The sequence below is a fragment of the Ursus maritimus genome, unplaced genomic scaffold, assembly GCF_017311325.1.
Source record: "Ursus maritimus isolate PB19 unplaced genomic scaffold, ASM1731132v1 scaffold_14, whole genome shotgun sequence".
NCBI classification, from domain to species: Eukaryota; Metazoa; Chordata; class Mammalia; order Carnivora; family Ursidae; genus Ursus; species Ursus maritimus.
This window is the reverse complement of record NW_024423786.1, coordinates 52,570,227-52,591,485: the sequence shown is the minus strand read 5'-3', so window position 1 is coordinate 52,591,485 and position 21,259 is coordinate 52,570,227. Positions and strand designations below refer to the sequence as shown.

Genomic DNA, 21,259 nt, shown 5'->3' with positions numbered 1-21,259 from the left:
CCTTGCTTGTTATAACTACTCAGCTCTACCATTGTAGTGGGGACCATAGATGATATGTAAATGAAGGGGCATGACTGTGCACCAATAAAACTTTATGTACAAAAACAGTGGTGGGCTGGATTTGATTCTCAGGCCATAGTTTGCCCCTGCTTTATTCCACCATCTCATTTAAATTTCTGCACAGCACGTACACTATGCATTTTTTTTTAATTTGTTTGTTGTCCATCTCTCCCACTATAATATCAGCTCTCTGATGGCAAGAACTTAGCCTGTTTTTTTTACTTTTGTATTGCAATGCCTAGAACACTGCCTGGCACACACTATTTATTATTTGATGAAAGAGTGAATAAACATTAATGAAAGAGTACATGAAAAATATCTCAAAGAGAAAGACCTAATTCTCTGGTGAGAGTGAAATACCTGCTGTATTTTCTCCAGAAAATTCCCAGTTACTGATTACTCTTCACTCCTTATTGTGAGCTGTCAGATAGAGAAGGGTGAGGGAAAAGATCTGCAAATGAGTTGGTTTTTTAAATGGAGTAAATAATAATATAGGCAGATAGTGGCTTTGGCTAAAACTGGGATGGTGGCCCATGAATAACTGCAGTTTAAGAAATATTATATCATCCTACATGCATCTAATGTGAATTTACCTTCTGTGAATTAAATTATTCTTGTGTGAAAAGGGGAGGGAACAAGGATGGAAGGGAGAGAAACAAAGAAAGACAGAGAGAGGGAAGGAGAATGAGAGAATGAATTAAAAGAATGTGTCATCCTGCATACCTTTCTAAATTAGACACCCCAGAGTGAGCTTGAGATGAAGGATGGGAATGTGTGGTTTCCTCTTTCCACCTGAGTTCCACCTGCTTTTTTGAGGACAAACATCTTGCCTCATGGCTCTAAGGGCTTGTATATATTTTTACAATACATTAATGGATATTTTGCATACATATTTCCACTATAACGTGTGGGACATTATAGTATGTATTACATATACAAAATGTTGCACCCCAAACCACATATAATGTATTGATGGAGCAACATAAGGAATTTCCAAGGGCGATTTTGACTATACGTAAGGTTTGCCCAATGACTCTCACACAAGATACTAGCATACTGATTTCCCATAATACAGATGCCTTCTAAAGTGACTTCTCTTCTGTTTTCTCAGAAAGAAGTGCAGTTGCACTTATCACTTACCAGTTTCTTTGGGATATTCTGAATGGATCCTTTTTTAATGATGGAAGAGGGACACAGGAAGTGAAACTGAACTCTCGTGTCGTGAGTGGAGCCATTAGTACGAAGAAAAAAGTATCTCTGTCTGAACCTGTGTTCCTGACCTTCCAACATATTCAGGTGAGCAAAATCCAGAGCTGGTTCTCTGTGCATTACCTCAAAAGGATGTGTTATGAGGGTCCTGCCAAGAAACTGAATCCAACTCTACTCATTCAGAGTTAACAGAACCAATAAGAAATGTTGAGGCACACAGAGATTGCCACCAAGGGAAGCTATTATCACATTTAAGCCTAAAAAGGCATTGGAGTAATGAGCATTGTTGAGCCCAGTGACAGCTGGAGACATGAAAGAAGGTTGCCCTGCTGGAGATGGAGATATCCTGAAGGAGAAGAAGCATCTGGAAGAAACACCTGACTTCCTCCTCTTCTCATCTAAGGACTTCTCACCAGTTCCTCTCATCGGTTGTCCCAATGACAAGGAGCCTGGGTAAAGCAGTTCATAAGGCTCAATCCCTGAGGCTCTGAGATGACCAGAGAAGGGCAGAATAAAGAAAGAATAAACCCCACAGCAGGTGTGGTCATATGAAACTCTTCCCCACAAGTGTTCTAGATAATGGGATTTTCCCATTCCAGTTTCCAATGCAATGCATCCATGACTAACCTATAAAATTGAAATAATAAAACCAGAAAGAGCCCCCACTTTCATCCTATTCTCTTTTCAGCCTGGTGGTGCAAGAACAAAATATTTCTGTGTCTACTGGGAAGGATCAGAGGAGGGGGGCACCTGGTCAACAGACGGCTGCTATCATGTGGGCAGCAACGATTCACACACCGAATGCAAGTGCTTCCACCTTTCCAGCTTTGCTGTCCTCATGGCCCTTGTTCCCAAGGTACCAAGATTCACAGTCCACTCCTGGTATCTGATTGTGTCCAAGAAACTCTCCATGTCTTAGAAAAAGACTCTGAGATAAGGAGTCAAGTGGAAGTAGTTTACTTGAGAGGTAATTCCAGGAAGCACCAGTAAGGGGCTGGGAACTGAAACAAGAAAAAACAGAAGCTAATGCAGAGAGCATTATCAAGCCACTCACCACTTTGGGCATCTGGAACTTAATTCCCTCTAGGGTACTCTGGGAGTCAGCGTAGGAGATGCACCTGAGTCGTCCTAACTGAACTGCAAGAGAGCTAGGCTATGTATACACCACATCCTCTCAGGCGTTGGTCGAAAACTGCATCCAGGGGGGAGGGGTTATTGATTCTGGCATGTCCATGGGCATGGGCAGAGTAAGCTCAAGCTAGCAGAGAAAGCCCCCAAACATTGGAAAGTTGGGTTGTCAGCCCCTACAGTGGTGGGGTCTAAGATGATCTGGAATCGAACATCTGTTACTCTGCGAGAGACAGTTATAACTGGTCAGATGGGAAAGAAGGCAACTGACTGTCACCAATGAAAAAGTATAGGTCCTTGAAGTTCCCAGGTCCCAACTACATCTAGGATAGGCCAGATTTAAAGAAATTTACCTAACTTCTTCCCCTATTTCTTTTAAGCTCTCAATTATTGAACATTTACTGTATGACAATCATTATGTTACACATTTAAATGCATAGCCTCATTTTATTCATTTAACAAATTTGCATATGACTGCCTGCTATATGCCAGATGCTGTTCTAGGCATTGAGGATACAGCAGAGAACAAAACAGATAAAGAAATCCCAGCCTTCGTGGAGATGACTTTGGAGAGCTATGTTGTCCAATAAGATCACCAGCCACATCTGGCTATTGGGTACTTGAAATGTGGCTAGTGTGGCTGAGAACCAACTTTTTAATTTTATTTAATTTTAATTTATTTAAATTAAGAAGCAGTGTGAATTATTTTTCCATTAAATACAACTTCATTGGTAGGACTTCATTTCACTTTTATCATTGACAATAAAAGCATCTGAATTCAGATGTGTCATAAGGATAAAATACACCCTAGATTTCAAAGGATTAATATGAAAACAATATAAAATAGCTCATTAATAATTGTTTTACATTGATTGTAATTTGAACTGATTGCAGTTTTGTCATATTGGTTATATTATATTCAATACTTTGGACTGATAATATTTTGAATGTATACTATTAAATTAACTTGACCTGATTTAAAAAGATATGGCTACTAGAAATTTTTAAATTCCACATGTGGCTCACATATTTCTTTTGGACAGCACCAGGCTAGTAGTTTTGGTTTTTCAATAGCCTTGTGTGGTGAGTGCTATTAGTGCACTCATTTCGAAGATGAGAACATCAAATCTCAGAGAGGTTAAGTCAGTTGTTTAAGGGACTGAACTGGGAAGCCCATCAGACTCTCCATCAGAAACATAACTGCAGAACTGGAAACTATAATGGATTCTTCACTTGGCGGCTCATAGATGGATCCTGTGCTGACCATGATCACATATGTGGGGTTGAGCCTCTCTCTGCTGTGCCTCCTCCTGGCAGCCCTCACCTTCCTCCTGTGCCAACCCATCCAGAACACCAGCACCTCCCTCCACCTGCAGCTCTCCATCTGCCTCTTCCTGGCCCACCTGCTCTTCCTCACGGGCATTGACCAGACAGAGCCCAAGGTAGGTGATTTAACCAAATCACCTTGTTGTCATAATCAAATCTAGCCATCTTGTCTTGGGGAAGGATGGGGAGAAGGCAAGAGTCAGCAGTAATGGTAACAACATGGATGGAACTAGAGGGTATTTTGCTAAGCGTAATAAGTCAGTCAGAGAAAGACAAATACAATATGATTTCACTCATATGTGGAATTTAGGAAATAAAACAGATGAACATAGGGGAAGGGAAGGAAAAATAAAATAAGATAAAAACAGAGGGGGAGACAAACTATAAGTGACACTTTTTTATTTTTAATTTATTCTATTTTTTATTTTTTTAAGCCATCACATTTTTATTATGTTCAGTTAGCCACCATATAGTATATCATTAGTTTTTGATGTAGTGTTCAATGATGTAGTTGCGTATAACACCCAGTGCTCATCACAACACATGCCCTCCTTAATACCCATCATCTGGCTACCCCATCCCCCTACACCCCTCCCCTCTAAAACCTCAGTTTGTTTCTCAGAGTCCATAGTTTCTCATGGTTTATCTCCCCCTCTGATTTCCCCTCCTTCAGTTTTCCCTCCCTTCCCGTATGGTCTTCCATGCTATTCCTTATGTTCCACATATGAGTGAAACCATATGATAATTGTCTTTCTCTGCTTGACTTTTTTCACTTAGCATAATCTCCTCCAGTTCCATCTATGTCAGTGCGAATGGTGGGTGTTCATCCCTTCTGATGGCTAATATTCCATTGTATATATTTACCACATCTTCTTTATCCATTCATCTGTTGAAGGGCATCTTGGCCTCTTCTGCAGTGTGGCTATTGTGGACATTGTATCTAAGATCTTCAAAGAATTTCTCAAACCCAATACACGTGAAACAAATAATCAAATCAAGTAATGAATCATGGAACTTTACATCAAAACTTGGGATGTACTGTATGGTGACTAACATAACATAATAAAAAATTATTATAAAAAAAAATACCTAGTAGTGCAATTGCTGGGCCATACGGTAGCTCTATTTTTAACTTTTTGAAGAACCTCCATACTGTTTTCCAAAGTGGCTGTACCAGCTTCCATTCCCACAAACAGCGTAAGAGGGTTCCCCTTTCTCCACATCCTTGACAACATTTGTTTCCTGCCTTGTTAATTTTTGCCATTCTAACTGGTGTAAGGTGGCACCTCATTGTGGTTTTGATTTGTATTTCCCTGATGACTAATGATGTTGAGCACTTTTTTTCATGTGTCTGTTGGCCATTTGTGTGTCTTCTTTGGAGAAGTGTCTGTCTGTTCATGTCTTCTGCCCATTTTTTGACTGGATTATTTGTTTTTTGGGTGTTGAGTTTGAGAAGTGTATAGATCTTGGATACCAACCTTTTATCTGTAGTTTCATTTGCAAATATCTTCTCCCATTCCATGGGTTGCCTCTTAGTTTTGTTGACTATTTCCTTGGCTGTGCAGAAGATTTTATCTCGATGAAGTCCCAAAAGTTCATTTTTGCTTTTGTTTCCCTTGCCTTTGGAGATGTGTCTTGAAAGAAGTTGCTGTGGCTGATGTCAAAGAGGTTACTGCCTATGTTCTCCTCTAGGATTTTGATGGATTCCTGTCTCACATTGAGTCTTTCATCCATTTTGAGTTTATCTTTGTGTATGGTGTAAGAGAATGGTCTGGTTTCATCCTTCTGTATGTAGTTGTCCAATTTTCTGAAGAGACTGTCTTTTTTCCATTGGATATTCTTTCCTGATTTGTCAAAGATTAGTTGACCATGGAGTTGAGGGTCCATTTCTGGCTATCTATTCTGTTCCATTGATCTGTTTTTGTGCTAGTATCATGCCGTCTTGGTAATCACAGATTTGTTTTAAAGATTTATTTGTTTATTTTGAGAGAGAGAGATATTGAGAGAGAGAGAGCAAGCAGGGGGAGGGGCAAAAGGAAAGGGTGAGAGAGAATCCCAAGCCAACTCCCTCCAACTCGGGGTTTGATCCCACAATCCTGACATCATGACCTGAGCTGAAACCAAGAGTTGATTGCTCAATCAACTGAGCCACTCAGCACCCCAAGAGACTCTTAACTATAGGAAACAAATTGAGGGTTAATGGAGGGGAGGTGGGTGGGGGAACGGGGTAATTGGGTGATGGGCATTAAAGAGGGCACTTGACGTAATGAGCACTGGGTGTTATATGCAACTGATGAATCACTAAAGTCTACCCCTGAAACTAATAATGCACTATATATTAAGTAAATTAAATTTAACTTAAAATCTTTTTAAACAAATAAAAAAATTAAAAAATAGAGTCAGAAGTGATGGTGTTAGGGGGAAAAAGCAAGTTTCCATTTCAACTCTCCTCAGCTGTAACTCTGAATAAAACCTGTACTTTCGTTTCTCTTGCCTTTGGAGATGTGTCATGAAAAAGGTTGCTTTGGCCGATGTCGTAGAGGTTGCTGCCTGTGTTCTCCTCTAGGATTTTGATGGATTCCTCTCTCACATCAAGGTCTTTCGTCCATTTGGAGTTTATCTTTGTGTATGGTGTGAGAGAGTGGTCAAGCTTCATTCTTTTGCATGTAGCTGTCCAATTTTCCCAGCACCATTTATTGAAGAGACTGTCTTTTTTCCACCGGATGTTTTTTCCTGCTTTATCAAAGATTAGTTGCCCAAAGAGCCGAGGGTCCATTTCTGGGTTCTCTATTCTGTTCCATTGGTCTATGTGTCTGTTTTTGTGCCAGTACCATGCTGTCTTTGTGATCACAGCTTTGTAGTACAGCTCGAAATCCGGCATTGTGATGCCCCCAGCTTTGTTTTTCCTTTTCAACAAACAGTTCCTTGGCAATTCGGGGCCTTTTCTGTTTCCATACAAATTTAAGGACTATTTGTTCCATTTCTTTGAAAAATGTCCTCGGTATTTTGATCGGGATAGCATTGAAAGTGTAGATTGCTCTGGGTAGCATGGACATTTTAACTATGTTAATTCTTCCAAAAAATAATAAATCTGCTGGAGACTAAGATACCACCTTACGCCAGTTAGAATGGCAAAAATAGACAAGGCAAGAAACAACAATTGCTGGAGAGGATGTGGAGAAAGGGGATCCCTCCTACATTGTTGGTGGGAATGCAAGTTGGTGCAGCCACTCAGGAGAACAGTGTGGAGGTCCCTTAAAAAGTTAGAGATTGAGCTACCCTATGACCCAGCCATTGCACTATTGGGTATTTACCCCAAAGATACAGACGTAGTGAAGAGAAGGGCCATATGCACCCCAATGTTCATAGCAGCGTTGTCCACAATAGCCAAATCGTGGAAAGAACCAAGATGCCCTTCAACAGATGAATGGATTAAGAAGTTGTGGTCCATATATACAATGGAATATTACTCAGCTATCAGAAAGAACGAGTTCTCAACATTTGCTACAACATGGACGGCACTGGAGGAGATAATGCTAAGTGAAATAAGTCAAGCAGAGAAAGACAACTATCATATGATTTCTCTCATCTATGGAACATAAGAACTAGGAAGATCGGTAGGGGAAGAAAGGGATAAAGAAAGGGGGGTAATCAGACTATATATAATAAGTATATATGGGGGGGAATGAAGCATGAGAGACTATGGACTCTGAGAAACAAACTGAGGGCTTCAGGGGTGGGGGTGGGGGAATGGGATGGGCTGGTGATGGGTAGTGAGGAGGGCACGTGTTGCATGGTGCACTGGGTGTTATACGCAACTAATGAAACATCGAGCTTTACATCGGAAACCAGGGATGTACTGTATGGTGACTAACATAATATAATAAAAAAACATTAAAAAAAAAACCTGTACTTTTTGAGAAGTCATTTAGCAAGCTTACTGAGAGTCAGACTGATGGCATTAGGTAAGGTAACAATAATTCCTATAACAAATAAACTCCAAAATATCATCGACTAAGCACAAGAGTGGCTAATTTCCCCCTTCTGCATCAGTAGAGGGTGGACAAATAGGTTTGAAGGGTGTCTATCCTCCAACCTCAGGCTGATGGAAGCCCTTCTGTCTTGTATGCACAGCTTTTGAGGTCATCCAAGAGTCCTTTCTATTTTCATTAACTGAAATAAGAACATGGCAGAGTCCCAAAAGGAAAGTTTATATGGGCCATCTTAGAAAGTGGTGCGCATCATGTCCCTTCACGTTCTACTGGCTATAAGTCAGTAAAGTGGTCCCACCTGACAGCAAGGGGAGCAGCGAGATGTAGTCTCTGCCTGGGAAGTCCCATCCTAGTGACAGGTCTATAGTCTGGAATCAGGGGTGGAGGGAGTTTTGAATTCTGGGTGGACAGTGCCTTTGCTACACTAATGACTTTAGCTTTTGTCTCCATTATGATCACAGTCATCAGCATATCCAGGAAGAATTGGAACTAGATGTTTTCCAAAGCTCCTTTTGACCCTAAAAGACTATGATCTCACAGCCAGAAGGTTATGAAAGCACTACTCCCCCCCCTCCCCGGGAGACAGTACACTGCTAGGGTTAAGAGTAAGTATAGTCTCTGGAGACAGTTTGGATTTCAAATCCATTTTTAATTTTTCCTAGCTATGTGATCTTGGGTGAGATTTTACCTTTTGGGCCCCAGTTTCCTCATTAGGAAATGGGCAGGGTTGGCAGAGTAGTGCTGATGCTGATTTTGGCCCACCCTCTGTTTCTGTTTAAAAAAAAAAATCTGTTTTATACAACAGTCTGTTTTGTTTATTGGAACCACAGCCACCAATGTCTGAGAGCTGGATGTCCCAGCTCAAGCAGAGTGAGCAAATTCTCCCTTCCTCTATATAAGTTTTTTTTAGACCCTCAGGTGGATTGATGATGCCCGGCCTCATTGGTGAGGGTGATCGTTACTCAGTCTCCTGACTCAAATGCTAATCTCTTCCTGAAACACCCTCACAAACACACCCAGAAATGATGTTTTCATGTTATCCGGGCATTCCTTAGCTCAGTCTAGTTGACACATAAAATTAAGCATCACACCTGCCCAAAGGGCAAGGGACATGGACTATTCATCTACCAACTCTTGTCTGTCACGGATCTGAGGACTGTTTCCAGAGCATTCATTCCTCTGCATTACTGGCCTGCTCCACACGTGGGGTAAGGATGGGGTCGGTGAAAGCTCCACAAAAGTGTGTTGCCCCCAGGCATATAGTCACAGGTGTTAGAATTAAAAATGCAGGCCAACATCCAGGAAATGCTAAGTGCTAAGGACATGACGAGGTACAGACCACATTCCTCACTCTTGTCTCCCCTCCAGGTGCTGTGCTCCATCATTGCAGGGCTGCTGCACTACCTCTACCTGGCCTCCTTCACCTGGATGCTCCTTGAAGGGCTGCATCTCTTCCTCACCGTTAGGAATCTCAAAGTGGCCAACTACAGTGCAGGCAAATTCAAGAAGAAGTTCATGTACCCTTTAGGCTATGGGATTCCAGCTCTCACTGTGGCTGTGTCTGCAATAGTAGGACACCAAAACTATGGATCACATACTTAGTAAGCATGATGTGTGCCTTTATGGTGGAAGTGGTGTCCATTTCAGTCCATTTCCTTTTGTGAATTATACTTCACAAAACCAGTCCCGTTTTAAGCAGGAATTCCTAGAACAATGGTTCTCAGCATGTGTGGGGTAGGATCCTTTTGAGACTTTTGGTGAGATCCTGAGCCTATTTCCCCAAATAGGGAAATGTACCTCTCAGACAAATGTACTTACACATAAAAATTTGAATACAACTTCAGGACACTCAGGACAAAAAATACACTTAGGAAATTCAGGGCCGGAAAAGCCCAACTGTGACCTCTGTGCATGAGAGATAGTGCATATTATGTCTCATCTTCCCTGTGATCCTGTGGGGTCAGCATCTCATACACAGGACATCTTGGTCTGAGTGCATCTAAGGAACTTTCTTATGGTCTCAGCTAAAAAGAGAGTAAGTCAGAATTCCCCACTAAAGGAATTTCTGCCTCACTGAAGACGTTTGCAAAGCTCTGCAAAGTTAGCTGAAGATGTTAGTATTTTGGCAATGGAGCTTCAGTTAGGGAGTAGGCGTGCATGTGCTAAAACAACATGATGAAGGAGTCTCTCTTGAAGGAAAAAAAGATGTCCTGTCTCCAGCCAGAACCCTATGTCCTGCCAGAATGATTCTGGAGATCTCATGGTAGCATAGATCAGGGGTTGGCAAACTTTCTATAAAGGGCCAAATGTTAACTGCTTCTGTCTCTGTGGGCCATATGGTCTTTGTGGCAATTACTCAATGTTGCCCTTGTGGTGGGAGAGTGGCCAATTCATAGACCACATGTAAATGGATGGGTACGGCTATGTTTCAATAAAACTTTATTTACAGAAACAAGGGGTGGACTGGGTTTGGCTTCTGGGCCATCCTTTGTAACACTTAGAATAGAACGTAAGCATGGGAGCTTTTCTGCTCACTGAGTGTTGGCAATTGATTATTAGATTTACTAGTTTTACGTGGCCAGGTCGTTGTTCAGAATAATTTATACTCTCTTTGCCAACATAAGGCATGACATAATAAAGTGTCTGAGCAACAGAGTACTTGGTACATGGACTATGCTTAGTTAATGTTGGTAGGTTTTCTTGCTGCAGTTAAATAACTACTTTTACTCTCTTTCTGATAGCAGTCATTATTTTGGGGTATTACTTATTGAGCTTTACCTCTTTGCCAGGAACCATACTCAAAAACTATATACACATTATCTCATTAGATCTTTCCTACAAGATCTATATGAGGAAAACGGCCAAAGTCTGATGAAAGAAATCAAAGAAGATTCAAATAAATGGAGAGATAGACCATGTTCATGGATAGGAAGATTCAATATTGTCAAGAAGTCAGTCAGTTCCTCCCAATTTGATGTATAGATTCAATGCTTTTGAAATCACAATCCCAAAAAATTATTTTGTAGGTAATGATAAACTGATTCTAATGTTTATATAGAGAAGCAAAAGATCCTGAATAGCTAACACAATATTGAATGAGAGAAACAAAGTCAGAGGACTGACCCTCCCTGACTTCAAGTCTTGGCATATAGCCACTGTAATCATTTCATCTTTTCAATACTTCTGTCTGCCCCACTTTACACTTGAGAAAACTGAGGCTTTGAGCATACAGCTTCTATCAGATGAGAACCCATGTCTGATTGTATCTAAAATCTAGGTTCTGAACTAAATGGTTCCCAGCGCTGGTTTGATCTTGCTACAGGAGTCTGAATTCAAGCTCTCTGCCCTCTGAGAAATAGGCAGCTCATGCATATACTTTTCTCTCAACAGCTGCTGGCTTAAGCTCGATAAAGGGTTCATCTGGAGTTTCATGGGGCCAGTGGCAGTCATTATCTTGGTGAGTGACTAGTGATTGTTATTTATGGGTGTGCCTGCCCTGGGTTGGCCAAGCATGGAGTGTGTCTTTCTGCAGAGATGGAAATGAAGTGAAGGTAAGAAAATAGAGCCTAATGTGATTAACTCCTCTTCCTGGAAATACTGTCTTCGTATGTTTTACTCTTGCTCCATTATGATTCACTTGTTGCTCTGATATAATATAACTCTCCTGGGTATCCTAAAAATCCCATGTTTGTTCATTCAACAATTATTTAGCAAGTATCTACTCCGCACAGAGTGACATGTTCTCCTCTTTGCTTGCAACTTCCTGATCACATCCATTGTCCTGATATAGACACTAATAGTAACCTTTCACTTTCAAGGTGTCTTGATTTGAAGGATACATTATATAGTCACCCTTATCAAGCACCAAGTGCCACAGGTATACATACACACAATGTGCTGTATCAAAGACTAGAGCATATGCGCATAGCATCCTATGAAGCCTGTATCTTTTGGGAAAAGATACTTAGGTCTACCTCAAGTTAGGTTGCATTGCATGGCCTCAAAATAAAATTCCAAGTCAATATTTCATTCTGTGTCCACAGATAAACTTGGTGTTTTACATCCAAATTCTGTGGATTTTGAGAAGCAAACTTTCATCCCTCAATAAAGAAGTTTCCACCATTCAGGACACCAGGTAAGAAGGTCCCAAAATCAGTGGTATCTGCAGATTCTTCCTATGGGACTACTTTTCTTTGTGCCTGGGAAAGAAAACCCTATACAAAAATCTGATGTAATATTTCATGGTACTGGATAAAGGGTGTGTGAGGTACAACTTCTAGAAGTAAAAATTATAATTTTCAGGTAGCTTACTGTACTCCTTGATCTCTTCATTCGACAAATATTCATTGAATGGCTCCTTTGTGTAGCACACTCTTCATATGAAATTCATGCCAAGCGTATCAACATTATCTTCCCTCCCCCACCCCATGAGTCCACCCACTTCTGGGAACTCCATTATCCTTGGCTGTAGATGCTCAGTTCTTACTGTACTGAACTAAATGATTAAAAATAATGAAAAGCACAACTAACATTAACTAGGAACTTAGTAGATATTTGGAATTTAGCAATATTCGTTTACTGAATGCACATAACTCCAATCTATGTGGTGGGCATGACTACCATCCCCCATTGATAAGAAGAGCAAGTGCTTATTTTACCCTAAAGTAGCAAAAACCTTGTATTGGTGAATCACGTAGAAAAAATTTAAAGGAATATCTTTCCAATTTCAGACCCTGACTTTGATCTCATCTACTTACCAGACCAATCTGACATCTCTTCGCCTTAGTGTTTTCCATCCTGGAGGGTCATGGCCTCACCCTTCTTGGCATTTCTTCATCCCTCTACATGGGTTGGATGAGGGCAGGCTAACACCCCTGTGTGCATGCGTACACACACACACACACACACACACACACACTCACACACACACACACTCACACACTCACACATGTCAGCTCTCCCAGACAGGTGCTACTAACAACCCCATTCTGTTTTATAAAACACAATTGTCATTTGAAGAAACACAACAGCATGTTATATTCTGAAGTCATGATAGCATCATCAACACATTTCCAATACAAATTTCAAGAGGGCACTTCCACACATTTTCCAATAGATCCAGGTAAAAGACTTGCAGATAAATCACTTCCAAGTATAGGAGAAAGCATTATTCTCAGAAGCAACCATTGAAAGCATAGATTCTTCTTCATCTTTGAGTCGTATGACTGCATAGGTCACTTAGCACATGAGGTAGATGTGAAGTTAAAATCAGGTAATGTGGGCCAAGCATTTAGCACAGTCCCCAGCACGTAGTAACGAATGATACTTATTATAGCTCCTGTTCCTTTTCAGAGTCATGACATTTAAAGCCATTGCTCAGCTATTTATCCTGGGCTGTTCTTGGGGCCTTGGCCTTTTTATGGTTGAAGAGGTCGGGAAGGTGATTGGATCAGTCATTGCATACACATTCACCATCATCAATGTCCTGCAGGGTGTTTTGCTCTTTGTGGTACACTGTCTCCTTAATCGCCAGGTAAGGGTAATTATTTTGTCTTCACCAGCCAACTCCCAAAGTCTTATTGAATGGTTGTTCCCATTCTCACCCTTCTCTGACCTTGTATATTTGTATTTGGGGTTGCCTTCATTCTGGTAAAAGGGTTTAGGTGATGATTTGGTATGCTGTGTACTCTGGGTTTCATTAGCATCTGGAAATCTGAGTTCAGGGTGCCTGTGCGATTGGGTTCTGGTGAGACCTGCTCTTTTTTGCAGATGGACACCTTCTTGCTCTACCCTTACATGGGAGAGAGAAGGAGAGAGAGCTTTTATGCCTCTTCTTATCAGGACCCTAATCCTATTGGATCAGGGCTCTACCATTATGACCCCATTTAATCTTTTTTTTTTTTTAATTTTGGAGGATATGTTTTTATTTTCATTTCAGGATATGCCTTTGGATGTGTTCATAAAACTGGAATTGATATTTTTGAAGGTTGGACATCTTTTCAAATGTTTACTAGTCATTTACAGTTCCATTTTTGTGAAATGTTATGTCCTTTGCTTATTATCCTTGGGGTCTTATGATTTTATTTTTTATGTGAGTTTTTAATATACTTGGGGATATTTATCCTTTTTTATATTTGTTGCAATTTTTTTTTTATTTTGGAAAGCAGGATAAAGTCAGGCTCTAGAGTCAGACAGACCAGTGGATTACAACTCCACTAATTCCTTGCTGTGCGATCTGGATAAATTCTGTAAAATGAGGATTAAAATAATATATTGTCTAAAAATGTAGGACTTGAGTCAATGCTTGTAACTGATAAACTTAAATGCCAGTAAATGGTAACTACTCTCAGCTTGTAATTAGGAGTGTCTTAAAATAAGTATAGACCTCATTTAATCTATAAAAATCATCATATCTTCAAATACAGTCATACTGGGAAGTTAGCGCTTTAACATATGAATTTTGAGAAGACATATTTCAGTCCATAGCAGAGCATGTATCAGTCAGCGTAAGGGAGACTCTGATGCAGTAACAAATAGCCACCGCCCCCTAATTTCAATGGTTCATAACAATAATGGTTATTTCTTGCTCATACTACATAGCTGTGGCTTGATCTACAATGTCTTTACTCTGGGATACAGGTTGAAGGGCAGCCCTTATTTAGAACTTCTTGTGGCAAAGAGAAAGGAAATCCTGGGGAAGTGTAGCTTAATTAGCTCTCTTTCATTGGGTGGAGCAAGTTGCTTGGCCATACCTGAGTTCACCAGAAAGAGGATACATAAGCCTCTTATAGTGAAGTTAACTTTAGGGAGGGGCACTGGAAAATTGGGCATAATATTCCCAAAACAGAAAGACTATAGCTCTAATGTCAGGTTATCCACTAAGTAGGTTGCTGTGTGACCTCGGCCAGCATTCTTATCCTCTCTGAGGTTCAATCTTCTCACCTGTGTACGTGGAAATATCTGCCTTACAGGGTTGAGAAGTAAAAGAATAAATCTCCTAGCACAGTCCTTGGCACACATTAAATTCTTAAATTCTTGTAAGGGTCATCATTCTATTTTTACTCCACTTAGAAGATTGGAAACAGTTTTCCTGGCTTTTTCCCCTTTGCTATTGAGCAGAACTACCATCAGTTAAGATGCTGGTGGCGAAGAGAACATCATAATACTTCATTAATTTCTCTTTCATGTTCTAGTGCCTTCTAAATGCTTGGTACTCTTCATACCCAGAAATAAAGTACAACTAAGTGCCTTGGTGAAATAATGTTGAAGATTACATATTTAAAATGTCTTTTTAAAACATGTTAAGCAGGTTTCAGGAAGGAATCTATGCAATCACAAGGAGTGGTTCAGCATAGTGGTTAGTATCAGGGCTCTGATGTGAGAGTGAGGAGGTGCTGAATGCTGGCTGTATGACCTTGGACAAGTCCATTTACTTCCAACAGTGTAAGCTTCTTTACCTTTAATTGGGAGTAAGAGAAGAACCTTTGTCATTTGGTTTATTTAGGGATATAAATTGTGTATAATAAAGTGTATTGAGATTGCTAGTGTTCAAGAAATGATGACCATTGTTATAATCACCACCACCACCACCATCACCTGCACTGTCATCATTATCATCATGACCATCATCACTTCCATGATCACCACCATCATCTTCACCTTCCTCCTCCTTGTCATTGTCAGGATCATCATCACCACCACCACTCTATAGACTCTATAGAGACTTTGTGATGCCCCACATTAAGTAAATACCCTTTCTACAACGAGGAAGTGGAATTTTAGAATGAATCAACAAAAGGATGTCCAAGACTATACAGCAAACCAGTGAGAGGATAGTTGTGGGGCTTGGCATGTGTATCTCTAGCCTCCTATTCAGGGTCCCATCTCCCTAAGCAAGCTCCTGATGTGACACAAACCTCTATATTCCTCAGGTGCGAATGGAATACAAGAAGTGGTTTAGTGGAATCTGGAAAGGGGTTGAAACTGAAAGTTTTGAAGTAACGCGCTCTACGACCCAAACCAAAATGGTAAGACCAGCTTCTCTGCAATGCCGTGTACTGGCTGAACCCAACCTCTTGTACTGCCAGGAGTTTCCTGGTCTCTTGATCTGAAGGAAAAGAGAAATTGCATTACTTCCTCCATTATGCTGGTGGTTTTGGTTTTTGAAACCAAAACCAGTGGAACTCTTTTCTTTTGTCTTTTCCTTTTCCTTTTCCTTTCCCTTCCCTTGCCTTCCCTTGCCTTCCCTTGCCTTCCCTTGCCTTGCCTTGCCTTGCCTTCCCTCCCCTCCCCTCCCTTCCCTTTCCTTCCCTTCCCTTCCCTTCCTTTCCTTTCCCTTCCTGTCCTCCTTCTTCCTCCCTTCCTTCCTCTCCCTCTCTCTCTTCAGTCTTTCCATGAATATTCAAATGATATTTATCAAAAAAATTAAATTTATTTAACAATGTTCATTTAACAAAAATTTACTGAGTATTCAGTATGTGCCAGACACTGTTTTAGGTGCTGGGGAAACAGCAGAGGATACACTGACAAAAATCCTTGCCCTCACAGAACTGATGTTCTGGAAGGGGGAGGCCAACAATAAACTCCCAAACATGGATTATACAGTATTTCACAAAGTGATGTGGGCTATGGAAAAATACAGAGCAGCAAAGAGAAATCAGGACTCATGAGGTGGAGGGCCTTTTATTTCTAGTAAGGTGGCCACGGTGACAGTCTTTCACTATCTATCATCACCTTCTATTTTAATTCTCTGCATCATGTGCCTCTCTGTATGATATCTGTCTTACTCTGAAAAAATGAAAGTGTTTACCTTTGGTCAATCTCTGCCCCCTGTAAGTTTTAGTGCTGTGGTTACTATCATTTTCCTTCTACCTAGGGCAATGCCTGGCCCACAAAAGACGCTCACTTGTTGAGTGTCTAAGATCCTTGTTTATAGATGAGGATGCAGCCTGGGAAAGTCCACATGGTTGGCCCGAAGCTACTCAGCTGGGTACCAGGGTTCAGACTCAGGTCTGTTTTCCTCTGAAAGTTGACAGCTTTCCTTGGTTGTCACCAGAGTTGTTTATCACTCCAGATCATCAACAACTTTTGGGACCAGCTTCCTGGGACATGCACTTTCAGACCGAGGACAATTCTGTTTATTGGCTGCTGACTGTGTCCTAACAGTATATGTCACTTGTTCACCCCTTGGCTGAAACCGCCAGCAGCCAAAGGATATGTCAACCTGAACTGTGTCAAAGAATTGTCCCAACACATGTGGTCTCCAAAAACATGTCGCATAGTGGAATCCATTGCATGGACTCTGGGGTTCACCCGATTTGAGTTTGAATCTTGATTCTTTCAGGTTCCAGCTGGGCAACTAGGTTAACCTCCCTGGGCCTTGATTCATTCGTCATTGAAATGTCTGATTGACTGAGGAACTAAACAATGTACATGAAAGCACTTTGCTCTACTCTGAACCACGTCAACACTACTTGTGTGAACACCGCATTATCAGAATCAACTATATACAGGGCTCCAAACAGTAATCCTATCCCCTTATCTTTGGACAACACTTTACATTCCAAAAAGCACGTACTCAGGGTGTCTAAGTGGCTCAGCTGGTGTAGCGTCACACCCTTGGTTTCAGCTCAGGTCATGATCTCAGGGTTGTGAGATCGAGCCCCACGTTGGGCTCCATGCTTGGCATGAAATTTGCTTGAGATTCTCTCTCTCCCTCTCTCTGTACCCCTCCCACAACTTGCTCTCACACTCTCTGAAAAATTAAATGTAAAAATGAACAACAAAAAGCAGATATTCAACCTTACAGTCTTCACTGACCCTCTGTAGCATTTAGTGATCCCTCACTGTTTGAAAGGAGCCAACATGCCTGAGTTCAAGTCCCAACTCCACCACTTCCAGGCTGCATGAGCCTGTTCTAACCACTTACTGTCTCTGAGCCTCAGGACTTCATCTGTACGATGAGGATGGTTATAGTATCTGTCTCTTCATGAGAAGAAAGCGAGGCCATATGTGTTAAGAACTTCGAATGCTGCTTGGCACACAGTAAACAAACACCCTGTAAATGTTTGTGAAAAGATCAGATAAATAAAAAGACCATCATAGATGGTGTTGGGGGGAGGAAAGGCTCTAGAGTCAGAGATTAGGATCTCTTTACTGAGCTTTGGACCTTAGAGAGATTCTGGCTTGTCATTTCCTGAGGTGTTAATTTCTCTTCAGCTTGTTCTACATATTATCTCCCCCAAATAGGAGGAACCAGGGACATCATCAGAAGTCTTTCGCAGAAGAGACGCGTCTTCCATGCAACCACAGCATCAGACTCCTGTCTCTGCCTTTTGGCTAGGAGCGGAAAACTGAGCTGCTTCTGAACAGCGCCCCCTGTGGTCACACGTGGATCAGACAAATGCCACCATCTGTATCTTCCTCCTGAAAGCAGCTGAGGCTTTTCTCTATTTTGGCTTCTTGCTCCATGGAAAAAAGGGGTCATGGGGAGACCTCTGAGACCCATACCCAGTATTGTATATCACGTGCCCTTAAATGTTCAAAGAATAATTTTTAATAATCAAGGAAATATGGGGATTTTCTTCCAGGTATCACTATCTTGCCCAGGATTTTTGATCGACGTCTAGATTCACCCAGCAGGTTTCTCTCTCTGGGCATTGGGTTGCATTTTATGCTCCTGAAGATTTTGCAAACTCAACATTTTCAGAATTCAATAATTCCCCTGTGAATTAATATAAAAAAGGGGGTTGCATTCTTGTGATGCAAGATTCCACAATCCCGCTTAGGAGTGTGTTGTCAACAGGAAGGATCTTGTGGTCAGGAGACCAGCACTGTCTTCTTCGCTTGATGACTTTCAAACCTACCCATTTATTGGGTTAATTTTGTTTTCTTAGTGTCATCTGGAATGTGTTTTTGTGGAAATGCTTCCAAACCAACAGCATGAAGATCACAGTAGTTGTTTGGCCTTATGTGTTTTCTTTTAATATTTCTAATTTCTTTTTCAAAGTAATTGGATTCTAGGAGTGTTTTTCAGCACTGGAATTAATAAATGCATAGCTAACTTTGTTACTAGATGGTGTTTTAAAACCAATTTTACATGATAACATCAGGAAACGAAAAAATAGCAGCCGAGAGTCGCCATGATTCATTTGAAGAGGTTTCATGTGCATGTTTAGGTGGTGGACCAAACTGTGTCCCTTTACTGCTTAATCAGCTCAAGTGTCTCTTCCACATGGCAGCGATGCAACCAGTCTATGATTCACTCCACTTGCTGGCCTTAAAATTATGTGATTCCTCTTGAATAGTTAAAATTTTGGGAGATTCACATGGTTTCAAAAGATGTGCATGAATGAAACTTCCCGGGCAGTTGACAAATCCTTGCACTTAAGACCCACAAGTGTTGCTGCTCTTTTTGTGTCCCAGACAGTTGCCAGAAGAGGATAAACCAGCCGAATGTTCTAGGTGCTGCGGGTTTGGACCTCTCTATTCAATGTTTTTCCTCCGTCTCAACACAAAGTATGCTTTCTTTCTCTTTTCTGCCTCTCTCACCCATTTGCTTTCGTTAAGAACGAACTTCTACATCCTTCAAGAGGCTTTTCTTCTACTAGTTCTCAGAAATCCATCTCCCCTACTTGCTCTATTATCATCCGTATGACTTGACTTACCCTGTATTTTGTAGGCTGTTTCACACATGATGTGTGTGCTTGTAAATCATGCCTGCTTGGATCATAAACTTCTGGAAGGCCAGAATGATAAATGTTTTAATGATAAATTTAAAAGGTGATAAGTGAAATGTTCCTTGCCTCGACTTAGAGCATTACTTCTCAAGGTCTGCACTGTTGACTTTTGGGCTGGATAATTCTTGGTTGTAGGCAGCTATCCTGCACATTGTGGGATGTTGAACAGCATCCCTGGCCTCTACCAGCTGTCAGTAACCGCCCCACCCCACACACCCATTGCAGCAATCAAAAATGTCTCCAGACGTTGCCGCCTGGGAAGGTTGAGAATCACTGGTCTAGGCATTAGTTTATAGTGAACAGGCAACTGCTGAAAAGTCTTTGTGATCAACCAGCTGTTCCAGGAAATGAATAATCGACCAGAGACCAGAACGTAGTTGCTTAGAGCCTACTCTGTACTCAGAGGTGGTGGTATATGTGGGGAATACCTCTTGTGTTGTCTGCCCAGCTTTTCTTTTCTGGGAACTTCCCACCCCACTGAGGCAGAAGCCATTCACCAAAACCCACTTCTGCTTCTATGCAACATGCACTTTTGCTTAGAAGGGCCCATGCTTGGGTTAGTGCCCCAGAGGAGAGGAAAGAAAACTAAGGGTCTCCAAGCTGGGAGCTCTTAAGGTTTTCTTTTATTGCAGCACAGAACAGAAGAGGCCCACTCCTGCCTCAGGAGTGGCAGGGAGCTTGTGTTCCCTCCCAGAGTGCTCTTTATCCCTAATGTCTGCATGACATTAGTCTCTCTTCACACACTACGCTCTCTTCACACACCACCTTGGCAATGAAGCTGTCCCCGATCTCTATCACCTTTCCCTACTTTATCAGCCTCGATGGACTCAGCACTGTTGCACAGACATTTACTTATTATTTGGTTTACTTCTTGTGTTCTCACTGGAGTGTCCATACCACGTGGGCAGGGGTTTTTGTCTGTTTTATGCATCACCGTAATCTTGGTGTTTAGAATAATATCCAGCACATAGTAAGTGCTCAATAAATATTCTTGTTTTATGATGCACTTGCTGATTGGTCCTTCTTGTTCCTGGTTAAGTTCTTACACTCTCTGTTACTGTCTGTCTTGGTCATCATTTCTCACCCCCACGCCTCCTTATATTTTTGCTATATTTATGCATACATACAGATAAACACTAGTAGAAAAGACAGAAGCCTCACCTATGCCTAGAATTAGAAGACAGCATTGCCAGGGTGTCAGCTGTCTTCCATGATACCTTTGCCTTTGGTGTAGAAGGCGCACCCCATGTGCCACATAACTTTGTACCTACTGGCCATCACTGACTACAACAGTGTGGTCACCCAGGAAGGGTCAGTTCATTCACTTGTCCTCTAACCCACCAGATTTTCTCTCTTAAGCCTTTGAACTAAGGGACCAGAATGGACCTGGCAGCTGTTCAAGAAAAAATATTATTCGAACTCCTAGAGAAATGTGATTTAAGGGCACTTGTTAGAGAACAGTAATGCAGGCTTTATTCAAGCGGGGGAACATCGCGATGGGTGTAGGGACCAGTACAATAGGGTCTTGGAGTCAGGGAGGAGATTGGACTCAGTTCTGATTCGAACAGTGACAAGATTTATATCGAGGATTTATATCAAGGGAGCAAGGTGGGGGTCAGGGGATGTAAAATCACCTAGAGGAAACATCAGAACCAGGAGAATTCTTTTTTTTTTTTTAAGATTTTATTTATTTATTTGACAGAGAGAGATAGCCAGCGAGAGAGGGAACACAAGCAGGGGGAGTGGGAGAGGAAGAAGCAGGCTCCCAGCGGAGGATCCTGATGTGGGGCTTGATCCCAGAATGCC

General features: G+C 41.4%; 1 protein-coding gene across 14 annotated transcripts in view; it reads left to right on the top strand.

Annotated features, from left to right (window-relative positions):
• Positions 1-20,459, top strand: part of LOC103681715 (putative adhesion G protein-coupled receptor E4P) — a 43,045-nt gene extending 22,586 nt beyond the window's left edge. For all 14 annotated transcript variants that reach the window (XM_040629461.1, XM_008711295.2, XM_040629459.1 and 11 more), the window contains 9 exons: positions 1,172-1,356; positions 1,958-2,125; positions 3,645-3,839; positions 9,084-9,316; positions 11,106-11,172; positions 11,759-11,850; positions 13,068-13,248; positions 15,647-15,742; positions 17,964-20,459. In XM_040629461.1, the coding sequence (XP_040485395.1) occupies positions 1,172-1,356; positions 1,958-2,125; positions 3,645-3,839; positions 9,084-9,316; positions 11,106-11,172; positions 11,759-11,850; positions 13,068-13,248; positions 15,647-15,742; positions 17,964-18,071 (1,325 nt within the window). In that variant the 3' untranslated portion in view covers positions 18,072-20,459. The remainder of the gene's footprint in view (positions 1-1,171; positions 1,357-1,957; positions 2,126-3,644; positions 3,840-9,083; positions 9,317-11,105; positions 11,173-11,758; positions 11,851-13,067; positions 13,249-15,646; positions 15,743-17,963) is intronic.
• The last annotated feature ends 800 nt before the right edge of the window (positions 20,460-21,259 follow it).